The 26,475-nt window shown below is 20.1% G+C and overlaps 1 protein-coding gene across 1 annotated transcript in view; it reads right to left on the bottom strand.

The window, feature by feature from the left end:
- LOC128956496 (uncharacterized) overlaps window positions 1-26,114 on the bottom strand; it is a 221,968-nt gene extending 195,854 nt beyond the window's left edge. The window contains exons 1-3 of the mRNA XM_054302214.1: window positions 25,936-26,114; window positions 25,769-25,859; window positions 18,020-18,065 (exon numbers count right to left, since the gene is read on the bottom strand). Coding sequence (XP_054158189.1) covers window positions 18,020-18,065; window positions 25,769-25,801 — 79 coding nt within the window. The 5' untranslated portion in view covers window positions 25,802-25,859; window positions 25,936-26,114. The remainder of the gene's footprint in view (window positions 1-18,019; window positions 18,066-25,768; window positions 25,860-25,935) is intronic.
- Window positions 26,115-26,475: the final 361 nt, after the last annotated feature.

Genomic DNA, 26,475 nt, shown 5'->3' with positions numbered 1-26,475 from the left:
ACATATATATATACAATGTATTTTTAGGAAAGAAAAATAAAACAATTATTTTTTATATAATAATAATAATAATAATAATAATAGCAATAATAATATCGTAAATATAGTTTTCATTAGATTTTTATCGCTTTTAAATTTATTATTCACTTTAAATGTGTGTGTATTTTAAAAAGTCATTGTTTTTAGTTATTAATATATATTGTTTTAATATATTAATATAAAAACTATTATTATTATTTAATAGTAGTGTTATTTACTTTTAATTTTATTTTTTTTGATGATATTTATTATTCATAGGAGTAATCAAAAGTGAATTATTTTTTGAAAAATAAATATTACAAATGATAATAATAATAATACCCAAAAAAAATTACATAAATATATGTCATCATAACGTATGTTATTATTTTTATTATTTTATTTTTATTTTTTTATAAATATAATGTGCAATATTATCATTTTAATTTGGAAATTGATATTTAGTAAAAATATAACATTACTATACTGTATATATGATTATTATTATTATTATAATTATTATATTAATTGTTTTCATTTAGTATTAAATTTATTATCATCTAAAATATCTAAAATATTTTTTGTGTTTTATTTTATTTATATCACAATTATATAGTATTATTATAGTATAAATTAAATGAAAATTTCCGGTAAAGTTATTATTGTTTTTATGCATAAATAATTAATTTTAAAAAATAAGTAAAACTTAATTAAAAACAATAACAAACTAAACAATATTATTATAATTATACAATATATATATATATATGTTAAATAAAATAATGATTATCATTAATAATAATAATAAACTATTTATGAAAATTTTCTAATAAAATGTTAAATATTCTTGTTTTTAATGTATATTTATTTATTTTTATTTATTTAAAAAATTGCGTGAAAACCTATATACTATATGTAGTGTGTATGTGTGTGTGTGTGTGTGTGTGTGTGAGTGAGTGAGTGAGTGAGTGTATATGTGTTTGTATGTATGTGTGTGTGTCTATGTGTGTGTGTATGTATGTGTGTGTGTGTGTCTAAGTGTGTGTGTATGTATGTATGTGTGTGTGTGTGTATGTGTGTGTGTGTGTATGTATGTGTGTGTATGTCTATGTGTGTGTGTATGTATGTGTGTGTGTGTATGTGTGTGTGTGTGTATGTATGTGTGTGTATGTCTATGTGTGTGTGTATGTATGTGTGTGTGTGTGTGTGTGTGTGTGTGTGTGTGTGTGTGTCATAAAACTATTTCTATTAAATCAATTAAATGATTATCTGATTTTTTATTTTTTGAAAAAATAATCATTAATGTGAACTCAAAAAAAAAATCAAAAAAAATCATATTTATGTTGTAGTTTATAGTATTACACAAATGATAAATATTTAATTTAATTTAATAAACAAAATGATAATTTTTTATTTTACATTAGGATTAGGAGCACACAAATTATTAGTTCATATAAAAAAAATTATTTCAATGTTTTTCAATCAATTATTATTTTTTTAATAATCAAAACACATATACCGTTCATGTATTTATCAATAGTAACACAGTTTTTTGTAGTACTTTAATATTATTTATTTTTTTTTAAAAAATAAATAATATTTTATTAAAATCCATTTATTATAAAATTTTTGTAATCAATTATCATATTATTATTATGATTATCATTATCATTATCATTACCAGTAGTATAATATCATTCATATATATATATATACAGTATATAAGTATAATAAAAAAACAAAATTATAATCAATTTATTGTGTGATCAGATTTGTCACATATATATCATTATACTTGACTTTATATATACAGTAATAACCCATAACTGAATTATATTAAATAATATCCATAAAAAATTTATTTAAAAAAAATGCTTTAATTCATGTGTCAGTAGGATATTTGATATTTAAGTATCATATCTATCATTAAATTATTTTTTTAATCAAAAATTATATCATTTATAAACCAGTATATACTGTATATATATATTAAAAAACTGTTATCATTATTATCTATATATATATATATATACTTTATATATATATATAGTATTTATCACTATATCTCATCCCTGTCCACACAATCAGTCTCTTTGTTATTGATTTTTTTTTTATATTAAATATAAAAATACAAAAATTATTATAATTTTAATATATATATATCGTTATCATCAGTCAAATGGTATTCAAATAATAATAGATTTAAAAAACAAAAATCTTTTTTTTATGTCTCAAATAATCAAACATTTTTTTTTGTTATTATAAATATATGGCGCAAACATTTTGACAGTAGATTATCGTTTAATGTTTGCATTAAATTAAATTAAAACAAAAATAACTAAAAACTAAACTAAACTTTTTTTTTAAAATATATATATATATATAATAACTACAGTATTACTAATATATTACTATTATATCATATTATGTCATTTATATATATATATACAGTATATATATATATATATAAAACATACATAAAATAAAAATTAACATTTAATGGATTAAAATTAATTAAATGTATCATCAAAAACAAACTTTAAACTATAAAATAAATATTATTATTTTTTTAAAAAAGATCTGATTTAAATTATTTATATATATATTTATAAAACACTATACATGTATATAAAATAAAACATTAAATACAGTACTATTATAAAGATAGTAATAATAATAATAATTATTATTATTATTATTATCATTAAAATAGTATCACAAATGAATTGCTTGTTTACGGAACCACCGAATAAAAAGACATTAAAAATAAATAATTAAATTAAAAAAAATAATTTTTTATTATTTAAAAAATATTTAGTTAATAATACTAAGTATTATATTATAGTACTAATAATAATCAATTGATTAGATAATAATAATTATTTTTTTGTTGTTATAAATAGTTATAATTAATAAATAACTGGATATTTTTGTTACTAATTTAATTAATTTTTTTATTATATTATTTTTTATAAAAAAATAGTTTTAAAAAATTAACAAAATTTTAACAAAATAATATATACTAATGTAGTAATAATTATGAAAAAATAATTGCATTAATATTACTAGTAGTAAGTGCTAACTAACTAATTAACACCTCCTAAGTTAATAATTTTAAAAAATACAGTATTTTATAACATTTTTTTATTAAAAATATTCATCATATAAATTATTAATTAAAAAATTTTATCAAATTTAAAAAAATAATTAATTATATTAACCTACAAAAAACATCAAGTGGAAATTTGTATGTTTTTTTGTATATACAGTATTGAAATTTTTAATTTATGTATACACACTGACACACACACACACACACACACACAAATAACATACATATTATATACATATATGATATGATAATATGTTAATAAACCATTTAATAATTAAATGTCCCGGAATAATAAATACATTTTATATGCGCTTAAATATATACATAATATATTATTATCATCAATGATATCAATTAAAGTTTATTTAGTTATTTATTTTATTTTATTTTTTGTTGTTGGTTGCATATCATAATAAATAGCTCAACAATGTTTATGACTTTATATGTAATGTATTTATGTGTGTGTGTGTGTGTGTATGTATGTGTGTGTATATATGTGTGTGTGTATGTGTGTGTTTGTATGTATGTGTGTATGTATGTGTGTGTGTTTGTATGTATGTATGTGTGTATGTATGTGTGTGTGTGTGTGTGTGTGTGTGTGTGTGTGTGTGTATGTATGTGTGTGTGTATGTATGTGTGTGTGTATGTATGTGTGTGTATGTATGTATGTGTATGTATGTGTGTGTATACACACTATATATATGTGTTTGTTTATGCAATACCTGAATTAATAATTAGCCTGTTTGTGAACATTTTTATCAACAAAAAAAAATAAATAATTAATTTTAAATTGCATAAAAATTGTTTGTGTCATTTATATATATAATATTGACTTTACAGCATAAAAATTGATAACAACTTTTGATTAGCATCCACCAAAAAAAAACTACATAAGCTATAATATATACATATATAAGTTATATACAGGTATATAATACAGTATAAATGGGTCTATAGTTTACTGTGTATATGTATGTTTGTGTATGTGCAATGTTTTTATACACAAAATATTTTATTATATATATATATATATTTATTTCAAGTGTAATATAATTTGGTGTATATATATATACACGTAATGATATTGAGATAAATTTATTGAAATAAAATTACTATACATTTACCGGTATAATACCCATATAGCCTCTAGTGTTGTAATTGTTGTGTTTTTTTTAAATTTATTTATAAAATTGTTTGTTGTTGTAATTTATTAGCAATTATTTCAATTTTTAGACATTTTAGTTAAAATAAATAGTAAACAAAATAATTATATTATAATTATTATTTGTTTCTCTAAATTATTTTTGTCATTATTTATTGGTAATTGTTGTCTAATATAATATAGTAATTGTTTATATCAAAAAAATATCACTAAATAATGTACTTAATATTTTTTTTAAAAAATTCAATTTAATAAATATATTGTTAATCAAAACTTAAATTAAAAAAAAAATCTAATATAAATATTTTTTTAGTTAATTAATAAAATATGGTGTATATAACATAAATTTTATGTTAATTAAAATTTTTTTAATTATGTGAATGAATTTTTTTTGTGAAATTTTAATTAATTAAAAAATATTTTTTTAACCCTAATTTGATGGTTTAATTAGCCAATTAATAAATTACTGTATATATATATATATATATACAGTAGTGTATATTATTAACACATACAATATGTTAAATATATCATTAATAAAATAATAATAATAATTGTTGATGTTTATAAATGCTAATTTTTATTTTATTAATTGTATATATTTTTATTTTTTTAAAAATATCATTAGTAAATATAATATATATAAATATTAGTTAATATTTTGATACAATAGTATTGATTATTAATAAACAAACAAAACAAAAAAAAATCTATAAATAACATATAAAATAAATAGTGGCATATATTTACTAATATTAATATTTTAAAATAAAATTATTATAGATTTATATCAATATTTATGATCATTAAAATATAATAATAAAATAAAAATATTTATTATTGATGCCAATTATAAATGTATTTATAAATAAAATAATATATTTATTGTAAGTAATAAAAAATGTCATAACAATAAAAAAAATGAGACAAAATTGTTATAATAAATAAAATCATATTTTTACAAAATAAAAATATTGTCCTAATATTAAAAATAGTTAGATATTTTTCATAAAATAAATAAACATTTTTTACTATTTTAATATTTTTAACGATACTATTGTATAAATTATTCAATATTATATATTTTTTTCATAAAAAAAATTATTTTTAAATATATTATATATTAATATATAGTTAAAAATATATATTTGGTTTATCTTTTAAAAAAATACTAGACATATAATTTAATAATAAAAAACTATTAAACTTTAAAATAATACACAAAAATTATAATAATATAAGTTTGGCATAAAAAACAATTAATTGCATTATAATTAATACTATTGAGAGTCAACTCTATTGATACCCTATTATTGTATAATAACATTGTTTTTTTGGTGCAAAAAATAGGAAATTTTTTTATTTTATAATAGCAAACAATCCGTTTTTTTTTGTTGAATATCATAATAGTTAACAATAATTTTGTTTGATTTATCGCATTTGGTGTTACATTATATACACTTTACTATATATATATGAAATTAGAAATATATATTTTTTAAATTTATAAATGATATATTACTTTAATAATACTAATTTTATTATTTTTGAAAAAATAAATCTAAACATACGGTTAGTATATATATATATATATAGTTATATAATTGCACCTTAAAATTAAAGGGTTAAACATTAAATATATTAATATAATATTAAAACAAATTATACGATACAATAGCACAGGTGTGTGTGTGTTGTTTAGTAGTTATTAGGAGAGGACTATACGTATTAAAAATTATATATATATATATATATATAGATTTTTATATTAATATATATTAATAGAGGTATATATATATATATAATGAGAGGGCAACTGTCGGTTAAAATATAAGAAATTGGTTTTTAATTTGTGTCCATAATTTTAAACACAATTATAATTTTATTGTAATATTATATACAGTACAGTATATATTGTAGTGTTTTTTTTAAATAATAATAATTATTAGTAGTAGTGTATAATGTAGTGGTATTTTTGTTGTTATTTTATATATATTTTTGTTATTATTATTATTATTATTACAGTGTATATATATAGTTATTAATATTTATTTCAAAATAACTATATAAATATATATTGTTAAGTATATATTGATGTATATATATATTATTTTAAATATACTGCAACTCGTTATACATACATATATATATATATAGTATATAAATACATAATTTTAAAATTCAAAGAAACATAAATTTTTTATTTTAATAAATGATAAACTTGTTTATCAAATAACTTATTACTATTTGAAATGTAATAAAATTATTTTTATTAATTTTTTTTTTGAAATTATAGGATTTTATTTATTATTTTTATTTCTAATATTTAATATCTAATGATTCATTAGTATAATTGTAACCAAAAAAAATAAATATATGATTAAAATTTAATCAGATTTGATGAGATTTTAAATAATTTTTTAAATTAAATTTATTTATTTAGTTTTTTTAATTTTTAAATTTCAACTCTTATAATTAACAATCAAATATTATTATTTTGATTTATAAATAAATTTATTTTTTTTTATTTTTTTATTAACATAATATGCACGCAATTATATATATAAATAATTATAAATATGTATTTTATTAAATTTTTTTCTGAAAAAAAATCATTTAAAACTATAAATTTTTTACTAATTAATATTTTTTTATTTTGTATTTTTTATTTATAATAATTTATATTATTAGCAACAAAAAAATAATCTAAAAACATATTTAATATATTGATATATATTTTTGCGACCATTTATACTACCATTTTTTTTGTTATTAAATTATATTTTTTAATAATTATCGATAAAATTTTAGTTTATTTTTTTTGTAAATAACAATAACATAATAATTTTAATAGTAACAAAATTTATTATAATATTTTTTAAAAAAGTTATTCAACAAACATATAAAATTTTAGTAAAAATAAATAATTATTACTATTTTTTATATATCATATTATTCTCATAACTATTCACTAAATATAATATTATTTTTAACTTTTAATTCATATGTAAACTAAAAATATATTTATTTATATTTTTTTCATTTAATATTATTATTTTGGTTTTATTTATGAATGATTTTATTTTCATAGTTTCTAATATTATAATAATAACAACAACAACAATGATAATACTTGTCATTATTAAAAATATTGTAATATTATTATTACAAATCATATATTACTAAACATAGAGAGAGAGAGAGAGAGAGAGAGAGAGAGAGAGAGAGAGAGAGAGAGAGAGAGAGAGACATTATAATTGAAATTGAAATCCTAATCCCTGTGCGCTCTGCATGTGATTGTCCATCAATGGGCACAACCATACATCCCATACCTTATATTAATACATAATAATAATACTGTAATAATAATATGATTATACAACACCTTTACCATTGATTTGTTTTTGAGGCTAAAAATAGTTTTTACTTATAATATATTAAATATATATATATATATATAAACTGTATATATATTAGTAATTCAAATATCAAGTGAATTCATATATGTTTTTATTTTCATTCAATTCAATTGTGAGAAATTCAATGCTTGGAAAAACTTATGTTAATTTTATTTTTTGATTTTTTTTTGATGGTTTTAATAAACACAATATACTGTACTTTTTTAAAGACATTCAATAGCGATATAACAACAAAAATATTACCAAATAAATGAATGGGATTTACATATATATATATATATATATTTATATATATATATAAATACTAGTATATTATAGTATTATTTTTATTATTATTATTATTATTATGATATTAAATGTAGTCAAACATTAAAACTTTTGTTAAACACTTAAACATAACATTTTATAAAATAAAATCTTGTATTAATTTCAATAATAATAATAATACAAACTTTTATTCATTATTATTATAATATATATATTTTTGTTACAAAAATCCCTTTCATATTATATACACTGTATATATACATATGTAGACACAGTTTATATAATAATAGTATATTTTATGTAAAATTTATACAATAAATAATAAAATAAAATTTCAATTTTATTATTTATTACTAATGCCTGTCCTAAATAACTTTTATTTCAAAAAAATATAACATTATTTATATATATATTAAAAATATTTTTGAATTATTAAAAAAAATAAAGTTAGCAAAAACAATAATAACAACAAAATTTTTATTAAATATATATTTTTAAAAAAATTATTTATTTATATGTAATTTTTTTTTGTTTTTTAAAGTATTTAGATTATCAATATCTAATAAATGATTTATATATTTTTAGATATTTAGATCAATGGGTATAGAAAATGAAAAATATTTTAAATAACAAAAAAAATATATATATTTTTGTTAAGTTATAATTAAACAAACAAATAAATAAATAATAATATTATAAACAACAAAATAAATTTTTATTATAAACTATGTTATAATCATACATTAAATATATTTAAAACTAATAATAATAATAATAATAATTTTTTGTTAGATAAACAACAATAATTAACTATTTTTTTAAAGTGTATTTAATTAGATTAAATTTAATCGACAAAATTATTAATAATACAAAAAAAACAAAAATTATCAAAAAAAATTATATTTAGTTAATATAAACTGTGTTTTTTAGTTAACATTTAGAGAGAGAGAGAGAGAGAGAGAGAGAGAGAGAGAGAGAGAGAGAGAGAGAGAGAGAGAGAGAGAGAGAGAGTTTGACATCAATTGCAACGATGAGAAAAATTTTTGTGAAAACAATTAATAAACAAAAATAAAATAAAATAACAAACAAACAAAAAAATTTTGCATTAATTTATTGAAAATGGGAGTAAAATATTTATAATACAGATATACCCAAAAAAATATATATATATATATAATTATTATTATAGAAATCATAGATTTATTAATTGTGTCTCAAATGCCCAGAAAAAAGTAAGTCATCTTTATTTTTAATAACAACACATACAATATAAATATATATTTATATAATACAGTATAACCTATTCAACAACAAAAACACAACTAACTAACCAAACAAAACAAAATATAACTAAATATTATTATTAATAATAATAACACTATTAATGATAAGTTTACAAACAAACAAACAAAAAACATATATAAATAAATATCGGACAACAATAATAACAACAACAAAAACTATTACTACTAGTGCTTAAACATCATCATCATCAGCATCGGGTGTATATATATATATATAATCTTAACTACCAGTGCTCTCCTAACTAACTCTCTCATAGCCAGCCAAACCCTTATTTTGCTTTAAGCTCTCTCTCTCTCTCTCTCTCTCTCTTTCTCTCTTCATCTTTATGTCTGTGCCCTTAAAATTGGTGATCAATTAAAGCCATCGATAACAACACCGATGATGATGTGGGTATAGATAGGAGAGGAAAGGTATGATATGTAATATATATTAGCAAAACAACAAAAAAATATATAGAGAAGCTTAGGTAGAGAGTAAAGTGTCAGTGAATTTGTTATATATATATATATATACTTTACTCTAAATATTAAATAAAATTATAAATTTCTAAATTATTATTAGGAAAAAAATCAGAGCACTGGTAGATAATATATACCCAATTAATAATTTTATTATTATTATTAGTATTAGAGCAATAGTTAAAATATTATTATATTAATATATATATATATATATATATTAAAACAAAATAAAAATTTATACATAAAATTTTTTGAGAGAGTATTTTGACATTGAATTAATAGCTAATAAAAAAAATAATAATAGTTTTTAATAATTTTTGTTTTGTTTTGTTTTAATATTTTCATTAATCTAATAATATTTTTTTTAATATAAGTCATTAAACACATTAAAATAGATTATAAATAATCTATATATTATACCATTTATATTATTATATATATATATTATTAATATTTTATATATTATATTACTTTTTTATTAATGTCATAACCATTTTTTCTAGCAATTTGTATCAATTATTTTATTATTATTATTATTATTTAATATTATTGCTATTATATTTCACTACCCCATTGACCGACAATTTTTGTTTTGTTTTGATATTTGTTGAAACCATTAATTATATATTAAAAAATAATAATTTAAGTTTTATTTTAATGTCTTTATACATATGATATATATATATGTATATATAAAACACATTTATACTTATTATACATTAATATTAATGTATAATAATTTTTTAAAAATATTTTTTTTCAATTAAATTAATTTTTGCATTAAAATATATTTTTATCATTATTTATAGTAATATATAAAATTATATACATATATATATATAAATATAATATAATATATAAATATTATATACACTCCCATACATATTGAAAAAAATAAAACAATAACTAAACATAACTGTCCATTAATAAAAAAATATAATTTAACATAATTTTTTTTATTAGTATTATTATCATTTATTATTATACAAAAATTTAAATGAAATGTCTATAAAGCAAAAAAATTTCATTAACTATTATAAAATTCAAATATATTATTGTTATACAATAGCATTATTGTTAGCAAATTTAAAAAAAACATTTGGCGTTAATTTAATTTATGACTTCATTGTCGATATATATTTATTTTATCATATATTTTAAATATACTAATATATTTGGGACACATTTTTCTATGGGTTAATTGGTTAGTGTAAACTGTATGTATGTATATGTGTGTGTATGCTTGTGTGTGTGTGTGTGTGTGTGTGTGAGTATGTAAGTGTGTATATATGTATGTATGTGTGTGTATGCATGTGTGTGTGTGTGTGTGTGTGTGTGTGTATGTATGTATGTATGTATGTGTGTGTATGTGTGTGTGTGTATGTATGTATGTATGTGTGTGTATGTGTGTGTGTTTGATGTTACTATTTATAGCTCACACAGCTTAAAGCCATAGGCATGGGATGGTTAGTATATCAAAATACATTTGGTTTTTCTTAGCTAGGGATGGGATGGGATGGATAGGTAGCTCTCACTTGAAGACAACATAACAACAACAAAAACAATGCAAAAACTTATTTATAAAAAAACAACAAATCTATAATATACTGTATATAATATGAAATGTTTTTGAAAAGCAATTAATAACACACACACACACACATAGACAGACAAACTTATATGAAAAACAATACAAATTAATGGTTTGTTTGGTGTAAATCTGTTTTATTTTTTTTAGTTAACACATAAACTGATGTTTTTTTGTTATATTTTTTCAATTTTCTTGTTATTATTATTATTATTATTTATTAACACAGTATTAGGGTATTAGCAGACAATAATTTTTTTTTGGGTCAAACAAATAGCAGACATTGTATGCATTTTATGTACAAATAGAGAGAGAGAGAGAGAGAGAGAGAGAGAGAGAGAGAGAGAGAGAAGAGAGAGAGAGAGAGAGAAAGAGAGAGAGAGATAACTGGGATTATTATATTACATATAAAATAATGATTTTTTTCTAAAAAAAATTATTATTATTATATATAATGTGAGAGTAATGGCCATTAAATTAGCTAATAAAATGTGTGTGTGTTTTTATAGGTAGTAAACATATGTATTTATCAGCACCGGGAGTAAAAATTTCCTATTAGTAACAGTGAACACACATATACATTATATTAGAGATAAATATTAGATATGACTGTCCATCAAAACAACAGTTTTGTTGTTGTTGTTGGTAATGATTAATGAAATTATAAAAATATATATTTAATTTACAAAACAATAATTGATTTTTTAAAAATCTATATCTAATATATATATATATAAATATATAGAAAACAAATTGATTGTTAGCAACAAAAAAACTAAATAAATAAATTAATTTTTTGAAAATAAATAATTAAACAAATCTATTATATTTTTTGTAAATTAAAAATCTTTATATTTATTAATTGCAAATTTAATAGCTACTCATTTATTTGATTTAATTAATTAATTAAATAAAATATTAAAGTTAACCCATTCTCATACCATATAATAAAAAAATTATATCCAAAAATTCAATTATCATTTTTTTTTTATTTTATAAAATAGTATTACTGTGTGAATACCATTAGATGAGAAATTTTTTTAACTGTATATATATATATATATCAAAAAAATCAAAATTACATATAAGGTACTAATTTATATTATCATTAAATTTTTAAATAAAATATATTATACATAAAAATAAATTACTTATATTTAATGTTAACATCAAACACACATATATACAATCATAATCGTAATTTCAATACATATGTATATATATATATATATATATATGATATGTATATTAGGGAAATACATTACCCTAACTGATAATATTTTAATCACACATATATTTAACATAAGACACACACATACACACACACACGCATACACACACACACACACACACACACACACACACACACACACACACACTGTATATACAATACTTGAAAAAGCAGTCCTAATGTTGTTTTTTTAAATTTAAATGTTTGATGCAATAAATGTATTAATTAATATTTTTATAAAAACAATATTAAATAGATAATAAATAAAGGAAATTAAAATATATTTATTATATAAATTAATTAACAAAAATAGTAGTAATAATACTAATAATAATAAATGTATAATAGTACACATTTGTGAAAATAAAAAAAAACATTTTTACAGTACAGTACACACTGTTTATAATACATCAAGTTTAGTTATCGATAATAAAATTATGATATAAGTAAACAATTGAGAATATGTTAACATATTATGTAATATTGTTAATATTATTAATTTAAAAATTACTAAATATTACCGGCAAAATCAATATTCATAAAACATTTACAACTACACTAAAAACATAATCTAATTTCGTATCGTAAAAATATTGATATCATTAACTTTAAACTTTAATAACTTTTTTATTTTTTAACTTAAATAAACAAATTTGATATCAAATAATAGAGTAATAAATCACAATTAAATTGATATACTAGATGGTCAAAACAATGGTTTAAATAACAAAATATATCAAGGTAAAGTTATAGGTGTTAATAATTTAGGTACAAAAATTATTTTCGTGTTTTTAAAACGCGCGTGATTTCAGACACATTGTTGGGACCAATTGATTCCAATGCATTGTTATTAATTTGAATACACGTAAATAAACAGTAAATGCAGTGATTATCATAAAAATGGTTAAAATACAAGAATTTTCAGATGCAATTCGCCAACAAATGTATGATATGAGAGTCAGCACCGGAAAGTCATACGCAAAAATAGCGGAACTGTTTACAACAACTGATAATACTGTCCGATCAATTGTAAAGAAAGTCGAAAAGTACGGGACAGTTAGAAATCTCGCAAGAAGTGGTCGAAAAAGATGTACCAGTGCTAAACAGGACAGGATATTGAGTCGAATTGTGGCAAAAAATAAGAAGTTGACCACCGATGAGATTAAGGAAGAGTTGGCCGCCAGAAACATTTTGTGTCACCGAAACACTATTAGACACCGGATTCAAGAAATGGGTTATTACAGTGGTATTGCGCGAAGACGTCCAATGATAAGCCTAACAAATCAGAGAAAACGATTAGACTTTGCACGAAAGTACATCCGGATGCCTATGTCATACTGGAGGAAGGTCTTGTGGTCAGATGAGTCAAAATTTGAGATTATTAGTACTAAACGTCGCCAACGAGTGTTTAAAAAGAGAGGCGAAAGCATTAATCCTGATAATATATGTCCAACTGTGAAGCACTCGAAATCAGTTATGGTATGGGGGTGTATGACAGGCCAGGGAGTTGGCCATTTGGTCGAAATTCCATCAACTATGGACCGCTACATTTACGTTAACGATATTTTGACCCCACATTTGCTTCAGAGTGCCAGAGATCTACAAATAAGCGATGATTTTTTATTTCAAGCGGACAACGACCCAAAGCACACATCAAAATTGGCAAAGAAATGGTTGTCTGACAATCAAATTGAGACACTTGAGTGGCCGCCACAGAGCCCTGACCTCAATATTATTGAACATCTATGGGATGAATTGGACAGACGTGTGCCAAAGAGCGAAAGAAAAAGTTTTTCTGCGTTTAAAGAGTCGTTATTTAATGTCTGGAAAAATATACCTGAAGAAGTCACAGAAAAGCTGATCCAAAGTGTTCCAAGAAGATTGCAGGCTGTGATTGATGCCAACGGAGGCAATACTCGATATTAATATTGTTTTTACTAAATTAATAGCTTTATTTTGTTAATAATATTTAAAGTTTTGATTTCACGAAAATACTTTTTGTACATAACTTTTTTTACCATTTCTTACTTCTTATGCTTTTTTATAGATAATATGATAATTAATGCAATTTTATTTATTGACTTATAAACTTTGAAAAGTGTTCTTTCATTTGATATCAAATTTGTTTATTTAAGTTAAAAAATAAAAAAGTTATTAAAGTTCAAAGTTAATGATATCAATATTTTTGCGATACGAAATTAAATTATGTTTGCAGTGTACATAACTAATAAATTTTGGGGTTATTTTATTTTGACGCTTGAAACTTGTTGCTGTATTTAAAATACATATATTGTACATTATATGCAAAGATTTAATACCCATAAAAATAATTCATGTATACAGCTGTGTGTGTGTGTGTGTGTGTGTGTGTGTGTGTGTGTAAGTGTGTAAGTGTATAGTAAGGAACTGGACTTTTTTCAAACAGCACAGGTAGTAGTTAGTAACCTGTCCTAACACAACCACACACACACATATATATACATACACACACATACATAGACACACATACATATACACACATACATACATACACACGCATACATACACACACACACACACACACACACACATATATATATATATATATATATATATATATATATATACACATACACACACATATATATATATACATACACACACACATATACATATACACATATACACACACACATAGTGTAAATGCAGGGTTGACGTCAACAACCAAAAAAAACTAACTGAGCCCTAACTGTATATATAGTGATATATATTAAAAAATGATATATAATTTTCAAGTTCGGGGTCAACCAGTAAATAGTTATACAGTCAGTCACTCAGTCAGTCAGTCAATGATATAATTATTAATAACAAAATTTATTTAATTTTTTTTTTTGAAAAAAAATTTAGTTTTAAATAGTTGTGGGCATTAAAAAAAATAACATAACTGTTGTGTATATATTTGATTTGATATATAATGTAATGTAGTGTACACTCAATGAACATATGATTATTGAATACAAGTTTTTTTTATCTCTCTCTCTCTCTCTCTCTCTCTCTCTTTCAGATGACATCAAAAAATTATAAAAATAAATAACTAAATAAAATGATTGATATGACAGTCAAACTATACAAATGAATAGTTTTTTTTCTACTAAAATGTTGTATTTTTTATGATTGAAAAATAGTTTATTCAAATAATATACAGTATATATAATATTTAGTTTTTTTTATTTTTGAAAAAAATTGGACTAATTTTTCCTAAAATTTTTAAATACCCCCAAAAAACAACTAAATAGCTATAAAGCATTTTGATGTTATTATAATATAATTTTTTTTTTAAATAAATTTATTATTATTTTATTTATTTTTTGTTTTTGTTGTTTTATTAATCATTATTTATTTAATTTTATTATTGATGTCATTTTGCTTTATATGTTATTATTAATATAAAAATATTATTATTGTTATTATTATTAAATGTTTCGCTATTTTACTTTATATTAAGATTTTGACTTTGATTTTATTGTTTATTTTAAAACTTATTATTTTATTATTTTTATTAATATTAATATTTTTTTTTTATAAATATATATATATATATATATATATATATAGATTGAGTTCACACAATATTTTTTCTTATATTTAATTTAAAAATTCACTCAATCGACACATAAAATTTAATAAAAATATTTTTAAAAAAACTATTTTTAAATATTTAAAAATTTTAAATACATTAGTAATAAAAAAATTTTGTTGTTGTTGTTGTTGGTTATGAATTAATACATAACTATAATATAAAAATTTTCATTAATAGAAAACTTATAGTTATATATATATTAAATAAAAATAAAATTGAATATCAAATTGAATATTATTATTATTATTATTAATGTATTATACGATGAAATATTAGCAATTTAAATAATTTTTACTTAAACTATATATATATATATTATAATATTATTGTAATATTAAATAAAAATATCATTTTATATAATATCAATTTCTTTTAGGTTGTAAATAATATAATAAAAAAAACTAAACCCCCAATTGTTTTACTGAAAAACAAAAACAAAACAAAATTATATACAATTTATATAGCTTTAGGCTATAAAACAATACTATTATTTTTTTGATAGAAGTATATACATGTATATAAAAATATTTTTTTAAAAAACAATGGTTTACATTATTATACTATTAATAATAATACAGTAATATTGTTGTCATTGATATTATTTCACCCATAAATATCAATTTACAAATTATATATACAGTAAATATAATAAATGTTTTTTTAAAAACAAAATTCAATTGTATTTATTTGTATTACTCCTACACTTGATTTGAAATATTTTTTTGAGATTTTTTTTTGTTTGTCGGAGATTTTCATTAACGATAGCTACAGTATAATACATAATACAAATACATAATTATTATATAAATTAAATATTATTTAAAGGGTATAACTATTTTAAAAAGATAAGAGAGAGAGAGAGAGAGAGAGAGAGAGAGAGAGAGAGAGAGAGAGAGAGAGAGAGAGAGAGAGAGAGAGAGAGAGAGAGAGAGAGATTACATAAATAATATAACTAATAGTATATATATATTATTATTATTATATATTATTAGAGCCCATAGGGTTTACCAAACATTTAGTATTAAATAACAATAATTGATTTTTTGTTGTTTGTTTGAAAAATAAAAAAAATACTTATAACCTATTTTTAATTGCACTAATTTTTTTTTAAAAATAATAATAATAATAATTAATTATCATTATAAATTTAGGGCTTTAGAAACTTAACATATATATATACAGTATATAAGTTTTAAATATAAGTCATCATCAATTTTATTAATTAAATAATAAGACTAATAATAATAATAATAATACTAATAAAAAGCAACTTTTCAATTAATACATTGAAACCACAATTAATACATTAATTGCTAACTAAAAAAAATAAATTTGATTTCAAGTTTCAACGTTACACTATATATATATATAATAAATATATACAGATATATTTGTTAATTTTTTTCAAAATAAAATTAATTATACTTATTAAATAATAATAATAAAATAAAACTTAAAATTGTAATTAATTATTCAAAAATAAAAATATTCAGATAAAACTTTTTTATTATTATTTTTTAAATCAATAAACAAATTTGGACATTAAAAAATTTAGTTCAACAATATATATATATTAATTATATGATAATAATAATTATAATACTTGTATTTAATGTACAGTATAATAATAACATTAAAATTAATTAAATATATAAAAAAAAAATTCAATCAAATCAAATATTTTTTTTTAAATATTCAATTAATATAAATTATTTTTTTCAAACACACACACACGCACACAATATTTAAATTAATAATATTTTTTTAAAAATATTTATTTTTATTTATTAATAATTACTTAAATTAAAAAAATAAATATATTTTTTATATCACTTACCGATACATGAAGTCCTATCATCCCATGAGTTGAGCACTGATTCAAGCTATACATACATAAAAAAAATTAAATAAATAAAAAAATAAATATATAAATAAATATATATATTTAAAAAAATAAATATATAAATAAATAAATAAAATTAAATATTATCCTAAATATGATATAAACTTATAATATTTATAACATTTATAAGATCTAATTAATTATGTTAATTTGATTTTTGCGTTAATTGACATGTAATCAATATATATACAGTATATTTAATATATATATCTATAATAATTATATCAATATTTTTAGTATTATCATACAATTTGATCAATAAATGTCAAAAATATATATATATATATCTGAATAATTGGTAATGCATTTAATTAATAGGAAAAATATTTATTTATTTATTATTATTATTATTATGTACTTTATTTTAGATTAAAGTAAGTTATAATAAGTTTATTGATTTTATTGTTGTTTATTATTATAATTATTAAGTGATAATTAGTATTATTATTATCAAAAAAAAAATTCACAATTAATTATCTATCAATAATTTGTTTTATACCAGTTTTTTTATTGTAAAAATATTTTTATCTAAAATTTATCTCAATTTTTTGAATCTTTATTTTAAGTTAAATTTATAAAATAAATTAGTAATTGTTTTTTTTTGCTATTAATTTCTATTTATATATTAAATATATATATATATATAAATTAATACTAATTTCAATTGTTTTTTTATAAACTAAAACACAATATTATTTTTAAAAAACATATTTAATATACTATTCCTGTATATAAAGTGATAATTTTATTATTTTCAAAAAATACATAACAATTTTACAACTCATTTGTTAAGTTTATAATTAAATATAATATTATATATATATATATATATATATATATATATATATATATAATTGTATAACATATACAACAACATTACAGATATAAATAACAACAAAAAATTACTGTTTATTATATTTTGTGTTATTTTTTATAGGAAATAAATCTCACAATTAAAACACACTGTACTGTAATATAGCAAAACAATATTAGTTTAATAACAATAATAATAATAATATAAATAAGTTATTAAAATAAAATATTAAAAAAAACTTTAACTCCGATAACAATCTATTATATATTTCACAAAATTATTATTATTATTGCGAAATGTAATTATTTTGTATTTATAATCAAATAATTTGTTTTATACATTTTTTATTATAGTTATTATAGTTTATATATTAGAAATTATTATTAATATTATTATTAAAACAATTATTTAATAAATGTATCACACATTTACAAACCCATCCCTACAATACATATATAAATATAGTTTTTATTTTTATTTTTATTTGTAGCTAATAGTGAATTAATTAATATAATAATAAATACAATTAAAAGCATTATTATTATTATTATTATTATTATTATTATTTTGATATGATTTTTTTGGGCACTAATATATGTATGCATACAATATTGTTGTTTAAAAAAAATTATTTTTATCAAACAAACAAAAAATTAATTGTTATTTTATTTTTGGATAATTTTTTTCACACACAGTATTTACATATCTATCGATTATTATTGTGTTAATTAAAACATATATATATATTGTTTTATAGTTTTTTTTATAAATAATTACAGATAAAATTAATAATTTTAATTATAAACAATTATTATATAAATAATTTATTTGAAAAAATAATTTTTTTTGAGTGTCTTTATAATTGCTATTTATTTTTTGTTTTGTAATTAGTTTTCAAATTTATAATATCATAATTATAATAAACTAAATATCAATATTTTAATATCAAAAATATATACTCAAAATTTTTTTTATAAATTTTTTAATAACAATACAAAATTGTATATAAAAATTTTCCAATATTTTTAAATTATTTTTTTTACTAAAATACTAAAATCTAATACAAGTGGGAATTATATGTCTATAATAAAAATCAAATCAAAAAATTATACTAAATATTATATAAGACATATATTTAATTTTTTTCATATGTTATTAATAAAAACCAAATAATATAATTTGTCACTCAATCATCACCATTGAAATACCCAACAAATATATATACAGTATATATATTAAACAAATATTTATTATTTTCATTATATTAAAAAGCAATCGGATTTTTATTTTTTTTTGAGTGATATATTTAGATCGACATAACATTCAATATTATGTTAACTATATATACAGTATATATATATATATATCTTATGGGAAACAAAAATATTATGTTTACTATCTATAAGTCCTATGGACTGCACCCTCACGTGCAGGCAATCAAACGGATATATTTTTGGTGGTTATCTCTCTCTCTCTCTCTCTCTCTGATGTTTAAATAATATCCGCATTGACTATGAAGTGTGTAGAGAGAGAGAGAGAGAGAGAGAGAGAGAGAGAGAGAGAGAGAGAGAGAGAGAGAGAGACTATATTTTGGCAATTTTTCATTGAAAAACGTTTTTTTCTCTTAAATTTTGATTGACTTTAAATAGTAAACACATTTATCGAGTAATTATTACCTATAGATGGATGCGGTCGTCCCTCAGGTAATGTATATCACATGTATGTACTGTTTGTATGAGTGTGTAGTTGTCTGCCTAAGTGTATGTGTGTGTGTGTGTGTGTGTGTGTGTGTACACTATATAGTATATACTAACAAAACTAACGATTGACCAAATTGTGATTGATTATTGACAAGGTCATAGGTATTTAGGTATGGCCCGAAAAAACATTACTGTATATATATATTTACACAGTATAACTGGCCACCCAACGTTCCTCTATCTATCTATGTTTAAACATTATACAAAAAAAAATGTTTGTATTATATATTAAATACTCATCAGTATATTTAACACATACACATACACATACACATACACATACACATACACATACACATACACATACACATACACATACACATACACATACACATACACATACACATACACATACACATACACATACACATACACATACACATACACATACACATACACATACACATACACATACACATACACATACACATACACATACACATACACATACACATACACATACACATACACATACACATACACATACACATACACATACACATACACATACACATACACATACACATACACATACACATACACATACACATACACATACACATACACATACACATACACATACACATACACATACACATACACATACACATACACATACACATACACATACACATACACATACACATACACATACACATACACATACACATACACATACACATACACATACACATACATATCTATATATATATATAAATGTGAATTGAATTTATGTAATAATATGGAAATTGTACCCAAAAAAAAACTATATAACATCAAAGTTTCAAAAAATTGTGTGAAATAAGTAATAAATTATAAAAATTATAAATAAATTTCTTTTTATTTTTTGTTGTTGTTATTATTATTATTTATTTTCAGTCTCATTCTCATACATACATATTCCCACTCCCTGTGCTCTCTCTCTTATTAGTTCTAAGCTCAGGTATATTCATAGCACATACCCGAGCGATGACCTAAATTATATGGTATTTCTCTCTCTCTTTCTCTCTCTCTCTCTCTCTCTCTCTCTCTCTCTCTATTTAAACATAAAACTCATCTCTTTTATTGACTATATATATATATATATTTTTTGATGCCATCAACAAAACAAAACAAAACTAAAATCAAAATATATGTATAAAACTTTTTATTTTATTACAGTATATACAGTACACAAACATTTCAATACATACATAAACACATTGTTTTTTTTGGAGTTAGAGAAAAACTAAATTATTTTTTCATTATTATTATTATGTGTTATATATTTTATATATTGAATATATTTTCTAAATAAATAAAATAAAATAAACTTTTCTTATTTTAATAATATTTGTTTCACTGAATATATATATCTGAAATGTCTTTTTAAAAAAATAACGTTTTGTTTTTGTCTGTTTGAACTAAAAACATATAAACTTTTTTTTTGTTTTGTTTCAGTCATACAAATAAACAAAACAACAAAAAATTAAAAAGAAATTTATTATTTAATAATATATTTTCACCGCTCATCTCATCCCATCATTTATTGCCAGAGAGAGAGAGAGAAAGAGAGAGAGAGAGACTGAGAGAGAGAGAGAGAGAGAGAAAGAGAGAGAGAAAGAGAGAGAGAGAGAGAGAGAGAGAGAGAACTTAAAATAAATTCAAACAAAAAAAATGTTTTCTTTTAAAATAATTTTTTTTTTAAATAATATTTTATGGATTAATATTTATTTATTTAGTTTTTTCAGTAACTTTTGAAAATGTATTTAAAAATTTATTGATTTATATCTGAAATATTTTTGTTGTTGTTGTTGTTGGAAATAATCTATTTTTAAGTTTTAAAATTTATTTCTAGTATTTAAAATAAAATTTTTTTTTATTTATTATTATTACAATTATTATTATTATTTTCAAAAAAAATATATAATTTATAACAAAATGGAAAAATATTTCTAAACACACAATAATAATAATAACAATAACAACAAAAATTATTGAATTTTAAAAACTATATATAAATCTATATATAAATTAATCATTAAAAACAACAATAAACGCTTATAATAATAATAATAATATAATAAATTTTAAATATACTAAAAATAGTAACATTTATATATGATTTGATTTGTGTGTATCATCAATAAAAAATAACTAAATAACTAAATAAATAGAAAATTGGGTACATTTTTATTAAAAATAATATTTAAATTTTTATTTATGACTTTTATTTTTTGCAACAACAAAACAAAAAAAATATTACTAATAATTGTGTGACATTTTTAAATAAAAAAAAATAATTTTTAAAGTTTTTAATATAGTTTTTTTCTATCAATATTATTGCTACTATTAATTGTTAACCCTTTTTTTGCAAATAATAGTAATAATAATAATAAAATTGTAATAACAATAATGTTTTACTAAATTTTTTTTTAATTTTATAAATTCAGGTGAATCTCATCACGATTTCTATTAAAAAGCAAAATGTTATTATTATTATTATTATTTATTTATTTCATTTCATTTAAATTGAATATTTTATATATATATATATATATTTTGTTAAAAAACAGTTATCAATACATGTTTAAAATGTTTAAATATTTTATAGTAAACACACACACATGTATTTATAGTATTTATTTTATTATTATTTTTTTAAATGTTTAAAAATATTTTTTAAAAATATATTATATAATAATAATAATAATGTATTTTTTGAGGGTCAGTAGTCATGTAATAAATATTAAACCAATTTTTATGTAAATTTTATTTGTTTCAAATTTAGATTATTATATTATTATACTGTATATGATTTTCATTACTATTTCTATTATTATTATTATTAGTATTACTATTATTAGCAAAAAAATAAAATAAAACGTTTTGTTTTTAAATATACTAAAAGTTTATCAATTTCTCTACTAAAACACAAAAAAATAAAATAACAATAAATAAAATAAATTATTTTCATTTGTTTGCTACCCGTTTGATATATATATATATATATATATATATAGCTATCCATTAATTTTTCAATACTTATATACATTATATATATATATATATAATATATTGTATAATACAATAAATTTTTTTTAATAACATTTCAAATCATCAAATAAAACCTATGGTCACGACTTAACCAACATTTCAAATATGATATAAATATATATTATATATATATATATATATATATATTGCTGTTGTTGTAAATGTTATATTGAAAACAATATTCAATTTTTAGATTTTTTTATTTTTTTTGCTAACAATTTATTTGATAGAAAAAAAACAATTTTTCTTCTGAGATATACAATATATATACTGTTAGAGCACCGGTAGATGTTTTTTTTGGCCGCCCACTTGTCAAACACACACACATACATACAGTACATATGTTTTTTTGATACCTGTCCGCGCGTTACAGTATATGACCCATACAAACAATATACGGTACACACCTATCCTCCTAAATGGGTCTGGAGGGTGCTAAACATGCTATACATTATTATACAGGTATACCTATACTATATATATATATATAAATATACACATATTTACCAATAAAAACTATAATTTATCTCAAACTAAAAAATTTTCTCGTTGTCTAAATAATTGCCTAATATTTACTAACCAAAAACACACTGTATTAGCGCCAACTATGTATTAATACAATATGTGTATTGACATGTTGTGTGCGTGTTAAGCACAGTTATCTAATGCCATGATGTGCCATACCCATTATGTTTACGGTCAAAACACACATATATATATATATATATATATATATATATATACATATACACATATACACATATACACATATACACATATACACATATACACATATACACATATACACATATACACATATACACATATACACATATACACATATACACATATACACATATACACATATACACATATACACATATACACACATACACACACATACACACACACACATACACACACATACACACACATACACACACATACACACACATACACACACATACACACACATACATACACACACATACACACACATACACACACATACACACACATACACACACACATACACACACATACACACACATACACACACATACACATACACACACATACACACACACATACACACACACATACACACACACATACACACACACATACACACACACATACACACACACATACACACACACATACACACACACATACACACACACATACACACACACATACACACACACATACACACACACATACACACACACATACACACACACATACACACACACATACACACACACATACACACACACATACACACACACATACACACACACATACACACACACATACATACACACGTACACACACACATACACACACACATACACACACACATACACACACACATACACACACACACACACACACACACACACATACACACACACATACACACACACATACACACACACATACACACACACATACACACACACATACACACACACATACACACACACATACACACACACATACACACACACATACACACACACATACACACACACATACACACACACACATACACACACACATACATACACACACACATACACACACACATACACACACATACACACATATACACACACATACACACAAACATACACACACACACACATACATAGACATTGTGGTTGTAGTATTGTATTACACAATGACTAATAAATATCATCAATATTTTATTTTTTCAAATTATTTGATGATAAAAATAAAACAAATAAACAAACAAATCCAAAATACAACTAATAATAACAATTTTATCAATTAAAACAAAAATATTAAAAATCTAAATAATTTATGTTGTTGTTGAAAATTTATCATCTAAATTGTCATCTAAAATAAATACAACTAAAAAACAATATATTATATAATATACAGATTATATACAGATACAGTGTATAAAATAAATTTTATATCCCATTATTAATTAATAACTATTATTAATACAACATTATTATAGCTAATTATTTTTTTGATAATCTAATTAAATAACTAATTAAAATATTTAAAAAAAATAAATTAAGATAAATTATAACTAACCTTGGTAATGATCTGGGCACTCATCGAGCACATGGAGTCTGTCCAATCAAACAGCTGCCGGTGCTCATCAATGGTAATACACCACAGTTTTCTATATAAAATATTCAAAAAAAAAATTAAATTTAAAACAAAATAAAATAAATTTCATTAATTATTATTATTATTACTTTAACGGCTTTTCGTAGAGACCCTTGACTGAGATAACTGTGCGCCGATAGTCTAGTTCAGTGGCCAACAATTTGGCCACCAATTGGCGGCGGAGGCGGCAATAGTCAACTGATGGCTGCACTACACTATTATCCTCACTATTGTTGTTATTATTATTATCACTATTTTTGTCACAATTATTGTCATCACTACTAGTAATGTCACAGTTATTGTCATCACTATTATTATTATTATTATTGTCACAGTTATTATAATCACTATTATTATTATTATTATTGTCACTATTTTTGTCACAATTATTGTCATCACCACTCGTAATGTCACAGTTATTATAATCACTATTATTATTATTATTGTCACAATTATTATAATCACCGGCAATAGACTCGTTGCCCGATATAATCAAAATAGTTTCGCCGTCCAAATGTGTAGACGACTCGCACAAATCAATCAATACATCCGATTCTTTCAGTCGGACTATCGGTGGTTCCCTGAGGTTAAGGTCACGTACTACTGGTTCAACTAACTGGCCGATTGAT

This window comes from Oppia nitens, unplaced genomic scaffold (assembly GCF_028296485.1).
Source record: "Oppia nitens isolate AA-2021 unplaced genomic scaffold, nextdenovo-longstitch-racon4-pilon3 scaffold30_pilon_pilon_pilon, whole genome shotgun sequence".
NCBI lineage: Eukaryota > Metazoa > Arthropoda > Arachnida > Sarcoptiformes > Oppiidae > Oppia > Oppia nitens.
The sequence above is the reverse complement of the archived record's forward strand: the minus strand, read 5'-3'. Positions and strand labels throughout refer to the sequence as shown.